Raw genomic sequence first — 9,095 nt, 5'->3', positions numbered from 1 at the left:
ACTGAGCCAGACCCTTGGCTCATCTGTCTGAGTAGTATAGAACCTTAGAATTGAAAAGTTGGCCTTGGTGAAGACTTGACCTTTTCATCCCCCCAAAAGTTTTTGATTTGAGTTTCCATCGAAAGGAGGCTGCGTTTTAATGTTGTATTTTAATCTTGTTTTTTAAGTTGTATTTCAAACAATTTGTTTTTATATCAGTTGTTAGCCGCCCTGAGCCTGGTCTTGGCTGGGGAGGGCGAGGTATAAATAAAATTTATTATTATTAAGAGTTGGAAGGGACCCTGAGGGTCATCTAGTCCGACCCGCTGCAAGGCAGGAATCCCAACCAAAGCATTCAAGACGGATGGCCACCCAGCCTTGGCTTAAAAGCCTCCGAGGCAGGAGAGTAGTCCGGTCCACTCTCGAAGGGCTCTTCCTGTCCTATTATTTGCACGGTCCAGTCTTCCCAAGCCCTGCCTGGGTATATTGCTGGTGATTCAACCTGGGACTTTTTGAATAGAAAGCCGGGCGCTCTTCCATCGGCGTGGCTAGGGAGCGCGTGGAGTAACAAAGAAGAAGGTGCCCCGAGCCATGTGCAGAGAGCACCCGCTTCTTCCCTAAGCAAGCGCCCGCGGGCAGAGGCTCCCGCCTGCGCTTTCCTTTCCAGCCCCGACAGACAACAGCTCTCGTCTTCGAAAGGGGGGAGGCGGGGAGATCAAAGGGTCTGAGGACCCGGGTTCGTGTGAATCAGCCTCGCGGGGCGCACGCTACTCCAAAAGGACCGGCCTCCTTCCGCGCGCGCCTTGACCACAGTTTGGAGAAAGGCGGAAAGAAATCGAGGACATACAAAGGATCTATTGCAAGATTTTCTTCTCTCTTTTATTATTATTAATAATATTATTATTATCGTGAAGTGCTCCAGGACACCGTTGTGCTAATTGTGCTTTACTGGTACATCATTCAAATACTGGCTCAAAATCATTATTATTCTCGTCATTATTATTTGTCTGCATTTAGTATTATTATGTCTTTTCTCCTAGGGAAAAGTTTCTCTTTTTTTCTCTCTCTCTCTCTCCACAAACAGGCTTAGAATTCTTTACAGCTTGTAAAAATTCATGTAAATTTCCAAACGGTATTTACAAAGCTCCTTGCAATATACAGTCGTCAGAGTCGATCCCCTTTTGAAATCGGTATTAGCGGAGGGAGCAATAGTTAGCAGTCTTAGCGTCAGAAGTCATCGTTCTAGTAGCATTATTAATTATCTTAAGTACAAAAACAGGAGGTCCTAGCTAATACAAGTTTCCTTCTACCTGAATTCTATTAAGGTTGTTTTTTTTTTAATTCTTTTGTGCTGTTTATTTCTCTTAAGTTATTCATAAAATGGAAAGACCTAAAAGGGGGGAGGAAGGTGCCTTATAGGTAAAAGAGGAGGACCGTCTACGTGGCTTGGTTGCTTTCCCCAAGAATCGGAGAACAGTTGAGAGGGATGATGGGGACCCCTAGGGTGTAGTGGTGTAGTGGTTAGAGCGGTGGACTCCTAATCTGGGGAACGGGGTTCGCTTCCCCGCTCCTCCACCTGCAGCTGCTGGGTGACCTTGGGCCAGTCCCACTTCTCTGAAGTCTCTCAGCCCCACTCACCTTGTGGGAGAGGAAGGGAAAGGAGAATGTGAGCCGCTTGGAGACTCCTTCGGGTAGTGATAAAGCGGGATATCAAATCCAAACTCCTCTTCTTCATCTAGCCCAACCAGCTGCAATGCAGAAGCGAGGAGGCGATGGCGTAGATGGGACAGGATCCTTCCCGGATGAATGACGTTAGAACACTATATCTGAAGTCTAAGAGGGGGTGGGATGGAGCCCGGGCCTTAGTGCGCAGGAAGGGAGAGGGGGCTCTGAGGCGCGCCATCCCACAGGTGTGAGCGCCACATACCTCCCCGTCGAAGGACACACCTGTTGAAGGCAGGTAAATACATTTGGGGCTGGCCCTGGATAGAGGGTCCGGGGTTCTCAGGGTGGGCGTGAAGCCACCCTCCCCCGGGGCAGGTGTAGGTACACCAGGTGTAACTGCACCTTTGACCCCTCCCCGCAGCCCTTCCAGAAACTCAGCGCCTGGAAACGGGTCGGGGGGGTGGGGTGTGCAGAAAGGGACTCAGAGAAGCCACCGTGGACGGTCCTCGAGAGGTTCGCTAGAAAAAAGGGAGGGAGGGGGTTAATTGCTCGTAGGTCTCCTGGCAAGGCAAGCGCTACAAGCCTAGAGAGGTGACTAAGCTACTCGGAAGTAAGTCGAAGAAGGCAGGCAGTGTGCATTCATTAGAAGAGAAGAGAAGGAAGATTCGCCGTATTAACTCTATCTTACTACATTGGCAAAGTCCCTGATATCCGTTGCTATTAAGAATATTGGATTAAAATGTACCTGATTCCTCAGTAATACTATTGTCTTAAAAATAACATGCATTACGTTAATTATTGCTTCTATTAGTTCAGTAGGAGAATATTGCCCTCAAATAGACTATTATTATTATTATCTAAAAGTTTGGCAAAGAAAAAAGTGACGTAAAATTGTTTTACAAATGAAAATCCATAATAATAATTTAAAAAAGCATCATCAAATTGGCATAGATTTTTAAATACATTTTTTTTGTTCTTGCATGCAAAAAATCCTGTGTTAGAAAGGATGGCAACGACACCCCGCCCCGCCCCACCCCTGCCCCACCCCACCCTCAACAAAAAGAAAGAAAGCAAGAAGGAAAGGAAAAAAAGGCCAGTCCTTATTTCCTCGTGTTTGTTTCCTCGTTCCCTCCCCCTTCAAAAAGTGACGTAGACTTTGGCATAGTAAAGTAGTCTTGGCAACAAACGAACAGATTGGAAGTCAACAGTGGTGCAAAAGAGTTGGCTCGTCTCAACAACCGAAAATTCGAAAAAGTGCAAACGTAAAAGTCTTAAGGGAGGAGGCGCTCCCCCCTCGAATAAATAAATGCATAAATAAACAAACGCATAAATAAATAAATAAATAAATAATAAGAAAGTTTCCAAGTTAAATATATACTTCTGCATTTTCTTTTCTTTCAAATAAATAATTTTCAAAAAGACCCGTCAAATAAATATATAGCAAAGCAAACACTTAGGAAAATAGAAATTGACACTTTTTGGAAAAGAAAAGAGAGAAAAAAGGAAGAGGAAGCGAGAGAAAACCCGTCTCGCAAATGAAATCGTAAAAAGAGAATCGTTCGCCTGACGTAATTCATTAATGAATAATTCATAATCATCATTATTGTTATTATGCTTATTAGGCTTATTATACTTTGCGGGAAGAGCAGGAGTGTGGAGATGGCGGGGGTGCGCTTGGCCTGTTGCTGTTTGTTTGTTGTACCTTTCCAGGCGGACCCTTGCGCGGCCCTTGGCTGCGGGGGTTTCGCGAATCTGGCTTCGCGGTTTCGCAAGGCGAAGTCGACCCTTTTGGAAAGCCCGGAGGAGGAGGAAGAGACAGGGAGGGAGGGCAAGGGCGCGGGAGGAGGAGGGGGCCCTCAGCGTGGCCTCTCCCCTCCCGGGCGCGGGTTCAGGCGTCGAGGGGGCTGAGCGGGGGCGGGACGGCGCCCTTGAAGCAGGCGGACTCGTAGTGCTTGTTCAGGTAGGACTTGAGGGCGAAGGTCTTGTTGCAGCGTTTGCACTTGAAGTGCTTGAAGGCGGAGTGAGTCTGCATGTGGGCGCGCAGGTTGGAGCGGTCGGCGAAGGCCTTGCCGCAGTGGGCGCAGCCGAAGGGCTTCTCGCCCGTGTGCGAGCGCATGTGGCCCTGCAGCAGCCAGGGCCGGCTGAAGGCCTTGCCGCACACGTCGCACTTGTGCTTGAGGTCGTGCGTCAGGAGGTGCATGGCCATGGCCGGCATGGACACGTACACCTTCCCGCACGTGGGACACTTCTTGGCCATCTTGCTGTCCAGGCTGCGGTGCGTCTGCTTGTGGCGGCTCAGGTTGGACGACGTGGCGTACGTCTTGCCGCACTCGCTGCACGTGTGCCGCTGCTGCTGCTGCTGCTGCTGCTGCGGAGCAAGAGGAGGGCCGCCCTGCGGGCCGGATTGCTGCGGAGCTTGGCCCAGCCGGGAGCCCGCCGCCCCGCCGCCGCCCACCACCGCCGCCTTGCGGCGCGAGCGGCCGTCGGTGATGAAGAAGGCATCGACGGCGTAGCCCTCGCTCACCGCCGCGTCGCCGTTGATGTAGCCGCCGGCCAACTCCGAGTGGGGGCTGTCGGGCGGGTCCGAGTCGGGCGCGCCGTAGTCGCCGTGGCTGCCGGGGTAGATGACGCCCGTCGGCGAAGGAACCTTGAGCCCGCCGTCGCTCTCGCCCTCGTACACCGACGACGGGGAGATGTACTCGCTGATGTAGCCTCCTGAGGAGGGGTGGGGAAGGGGGGCACAGGGGGGTGGGGGAGAAGGGGACGGAGCAGGAGAGGGAATGAGTTGGGGGGAGAGGGGGCCGTGTGGGGGGTTTCCAGGGGGAAAGGCGCGAGTCGAGGGGCACGGGAGAGAGAGGGTTTTCCGAGGGGGTCGGAGTGAGAGGTGGGGAGCAGAAGAGAAATTAGCGGGGAGAAGGAATGAATTGGGGGCGAGGGAGGGGGCCACGCGAGGTTTGGAAGGGGGGAGCGTAGGGGATGAGTTGCGAGGGGGAAAGGAGTGGGGGGTGGCCGTGGGGCGAATTGGAAAGGACACACATGGAGAAAGAGAGATGGGTTTGGGGGCGGGAGGGGGGAAAGAGAGAGACGGGCAAAGAAGGGACAAGATGGGTACAGAAGACGGGAGGAAGAGGAAGAGGAAGAGGGGGCCAGGATGAAGGCCAGGGAGGGAGGGCGGAAGAGAGAGAGCGGCGTGGGTTCAGCAGCGAGTCTCCCAGGCCGGAGCAGAGCGAGCCCAGCCCGGCGACTCTGATGAGTCCATAATTGATGGGCTCGGGAGCTCGGCTCGAGAGCTCTCTAGTTAATAGATGCAACAAGCTGGAGCCCGGAGGAGCCCCCTCCCTCCCTCCCTCCCTCTCCCCCCCCCCCGCCAAGCGGCTCCTCTGTCATGCTAATCTTCGCGGCGCTTGATGAACCTCCTTCCCCTCATCTTCCTCTCCATCATTCCGGGCCATTTCCTGGCCCTTTCACCTGCGGCTGCCTCGGCCAGATAACTGCCTGGCAGGAATTGAGGGGGGGGGGTGGAGAGAGAGAGATGTGCGGGGAGGAGAGGGGCATCCTCTTTATCTCCATTCCCCTCCCCCCACCCCACCCGCGATCCTCTCCTCTCTCTCAAGGTCAGCGCTCTGCAGGAGACCAAAGGAGAAAGGCGCGCGGGGAGAGGGGGTTACGGAGGGGGAGGCTAATTCCCTCCTCCCCCCCTTTCCTCTCTCTCGAACCACTTCAGCAGAATTCCGGCGATTATGCAACACGCTGCAGACGGATTGCCCGGAACAAAAGCGGGGAGGGGGGGGAAGCGGGGGTCACCAGGAAGCCCCAGCCGGAGGGGGAGAAACATCCCCTCGTTTGGAGCCACGCATAGACAGGGAAGATTATGTGGAGTGCCGCTGAAGGGCCCTCCCCCGGGGAAAGACTCTTGGGATGCGTGTGGGGGGGGGAGAGGGTTTGGTTGCCCTTGAACTTGAGCGCGAGACAAAAGGGCCTCTCTCACAAGGAACTGCAATCCAACGGGTCTTCTCTCCTCTCCTCTTCCTCCTCCTCCTCCTCCCCTCTGTCTCCCCCCGCCCCCCCCCCCCGCCCGCGCGCCCTTGCCCCATCATGGAAAAGGCTCGCCCACCCGCCTGCGTCCCTGCAAGGTCTAATTTTAGCAGGGTTTGGATTGCATCGAAATGTGCCGAGTCAGTCAACACAGCGCCGAGGCAGGCGCGAGACCCGCTCAATATGGCCCTTCGCGGATGCGGATGCCTCTGCCGCGGCCGCCGGGGCTGCAAAAACATTCCAGGAAAGGCGCCGCATACCGGGACTCGCTTGAGCCCTGGCGCGCTGCCTCCCCCGGTACCGCGAGAGCGCTCACCGGGGGGACAACACCCCCCCCCCGGTGGCTCTGCTGTTGCTGCCCAGAGTTTCTGCTGCGCATTGGCACGGTTGAAGCACCGCTGACCGCCCCCCCCTTCCGCACCGCCACAGCCTCGAGTCCCCCTAATCCCTGTCTCGGTGGGGGCCCCGTTCCTCTTTCTGCCCCCCTCCCCTCCACTGCTGGGTTAGGGTCCTCTGCCCACCCGCCCCCCGTCCTTACCCTTGTCATGGATCCGGGAGCCGAAGTCTGTCCGCGACCTGCCGTAGGAGTTCTCGAGATCCGCCGAGGAGAAATCGTCAAGTTTGACCTTTTTAACCAGGAAAGATCTTGGCATGGTTTCTGAACTCTCCCGGAATGTGACGAAGCCCCCGCAGCTTCAGCCGATGGGTTCAAATGAGAGGTGGGGGAGATGCGGGAGGGGCGCAGGGCTGGAGGGGGGCAGGAAGGGGAAGGAGACAGCCGAAGAAAAAGAACAACAACAAAAAAGAAAGAACGGAAAACGTACAAAAATAAAATTTGCGGGGAGGGGAGAAAAATCAGGTTTTTTTTATAATAATAAGAATAAAAAAAGCAAACCCCGAAACGACTCAAGAATGGCAATCGCGGCGCGCTATGGCTTCGTGGTATTTTTTGCTTGCTCGTTCCAAACCCCTGAATGGAGCGCTGCCCGCCGCGGAGGTCTCCAGCCTGGGCGGTTGCGCCGCGCGAGTCCTTGTTCCCGCAGCGGCGGCGGCTGCTGCTTTTGTGCGCGGCGAGGCTGCGCCTTGGCAGGCCTCTCGCTTGCGCTCCAGCGCGGCTCAGTAGCCCACCATGAGTTCGAGAGATTGCAACCAACGCCGCGCTGGTTCATAAGAGGCGGCCGGCGAGTTCGGCACCTGGACAGCTCCCTCCCGGTGGGCCGGCGCTCCCCGCCTCGCTCCCGGTTCCCTCGCTGGCTCGCCCGGGCTCTCCGCCGTTGCCGCCGCCGCCGCCGCCAGGCGCCCTCACCGCCTCCACGCCAGCCCGGGCTGCTGCGCTCTTGCTGGGCTCGGCTTCTCCTGCCCGTCCGCCCCCTGCGGCTCGGTCCTCTCCAGCGCTGCGGCTTCTGCCTGGGTTGCGTGTGTGCTGTAATTCGTATTGTTGTTCCGCTCCGGGGCTGCGATGGCGGTGGGGAGGGGTGGCGGCGGCGGCGGCGGTTATTGCTTGCTTGGCTCGCTGGCTGGCTCCTTTGCTTGCTTGCTTGCTTGCTCGCTTGTTGGGCGGTTGGGGGGGGGGTTCCTTGTTCAGCACTGGACAGCTCCCAGGCTTCCTTGCCGCAGCCTCTTGTTGCAAGCTCCTGAATTTCTGAAGATTCGCGGATCAGCTGTTCGGATTTATAATGCAGCGATCAGGTGGTGGACGGAAATGGAAGCGCTTAATTTAATCCATCAAAAAAAAAAAAAAAGGGAAGAAATCTCTCCCGGGAACAGGGCTGAGACAGAATGATTTAGTGACGCTGTTGTGAGTCGCCTCCTGCCCTGCCTTTTCGTAAACCCCCTCCCACTCTTCGCTCTTCCCTTCCTTTCCTACCCTCGACCCTTGATCGTTTTTCCTTTGCAAGTTTAGGTGCGGATGGTGCGCGGAGGCAGAGCCAGCTCCCGCGGCAACGTCGGAGGCTCGGCGCGCAGCCCCGGGTGGGGAAATATATATATATATCCGGCATTCTCAGCCCGTTGGCAACTTGCAAGAGAAGCAACTTGGCTTGGCCGCGAAACACAAGACCACCCCCACCCCGGCTCTATCAGACGTAATGAGGAGGGAAGGAGGGGTGTCGTTTTCTCCCCCCGCCAGTGATTTATTGGAGGGAGCGTCAGAAAGACCTGTGGGGCCCTGTGGGCGACACCCTCACTTTTTAATGAGGGAAAGGGGACGCAGACTGGGCCTTTTGTTTCCCTTTTAGAAGGAGGTTGGCGAGAGAAAGGATCTCTTGTCTGAAGAAGGGGGGCTGAGTGTCGAGGGTGTCACGAATCGTGTGGGGAGTGGGGAGGCATCCCTTACAAAAAGGTGAGGCGCTGAGCCGCAACCCTGCCTTTCCTTCTACTGAGTGAAGAGACCCTTTCCCAGCCCCAGATGTGTAAACACTGGAAGCGAAGGAAAGACACTTTGCACATGCTCAAAGGCACGGCATTGTGACTTGTTCCCATGTCACAGGACTGAGTTCCAAGGCCTTCCCCGCAGTAAATAAATAAAATCCTGCTCCTTCGGTCTGGGGCAGCAAAAGGGGGCAGACAGTCAAGATTCTTGGGCCTATATTCTGATAGAGAGTCGAAGGGGAGTCTACTGCAAGGGGCTTCCAGTTTGCACGCCGGAGTCACATGCTAGCAGAGTCTTGAGGCACTGGATTCTGGAGACCTGGGAGAGGAGACCGCCCCCCTCCCGTCCTCTGCCTGCATCCCAGAATAAAGAGGTAGTGAGAAGCCTTCCATTGCAAGAAGGCAACAAGTGTCTCGGCCACTGAAGGCCATTTGGCACCCGTCCCGTTCGGGATTCCACGCGAAAACCGGGGTTCAATAAATGTATTGGGGTTGCGGGGAGGACTCGGGAGTTTCCTACGACCCGCACGTCTGAACACAGTGTAGCCAAGTTGAGAGGACAGCAAGGCGGAGAGAAAAAGTTGGTGGTTGGCTTGGCGCTAGAAAACAAGAGCTGCAAAATAGAGGACGGGGTTATTTTCGCTGCCCTCCCTCGCCCCGCTCTCCCCACCCCACAGCCCAAACCCTGAAGGCGCCCAGACCCCTCCATCCAACCGCTCCGCCTTTCTTGGTGGCGCTACCGGTGGTCCCACCTCCCGATGCCTCCTCGGTGTCACACAATGGCCCGCGAGGAAAAGGAGGCGCGGGATGTGTGCACGACCCAGGGGGCCTTTCCCTGCGTGAGAATCAATGGGAAGAGCGAGGAGCCCTGCTGAGCTTCATGGGAGCTGCTGGGCCCGCGCGGGGCTGGCGGTGACCTCCCCGGACAGGACCGTCTTTCACCTTGAAGCCATCCACACCCTTAATTCAGAACTTTCTCCACCAATTCCCCGCTCGCTCCCTGAGTCAGTCCATCTTTCTCCTCTACCCTGAATGGGCCTTTGGCG

At 55.8% G+C, this 9,095-nt stretch overlaps 1 protein-coding gene across 1 annotated transcript; it reads right to left on the bottom strand.

The window, feature by feature from the left end:
- Positions 1-832: 832 nt before the first annotated feature.
- On the bottom strand, positions 833-8,827 carry SCRT1 (scratch family transcriptional repressor 1). Its single transcript, XM_081919294.1, has 3 exons — positions 8,802-8,827; positions 6,218-7,340; positions 833-4,359 (listed from the first exon to the last, which is right to left on the bottom strand). The coding sequence occupies exons 2-3, from the start codon at positions 6,330-6,332 to the stop codon at positions 3,533-3,535; spliced, it is 942 nt and encodes a 313-aa protein (XP_081775420.1). The 5' UTR covers positions 6,333-7,340; positions 8,802-8,827; the 3' UTR covers positions 833-3,532.
- Positions 8,828-9,095: the final 268 nt, after the last annotated feature.

The sequence above is a fragment of the Podarcis melisellensis genome (genome assembly GCF_964234715.1).
Source record: "Podarcis melisellensis genome assembly, chromosome: 7".
Lineage (NCBI taxonomy): Eukaryota > Metazoa > Chordata > Lepidosauria > Squamata > Lacertidae > Podarcis > Podarcis melisellensis.
The sequence above is the reverse complement of the archived record's forward strand: the minus strand, read 5'-3'. Positions and strand labels throughout refer to the sequence as shown.

What these genes read in the sequence shown, in the direction of transcription:
- SCRT1 (XM_081919294.1), bottom strand. Translation starts at nt 6,332, where the DNA reads ATGCCAAGATCTTTCCTGGTTAAAAAGGTCAAACTTGACGATTTCTCC. An exon ending in CTCCCGGATCCATGACAAGG is followed by an intron (nt 4,360 to 6,217) that starts GTAAGGACGGGG and finishes ACCCCTCCTCAG; the next exon opens with GAGGCTACATCAGCGAGTAC.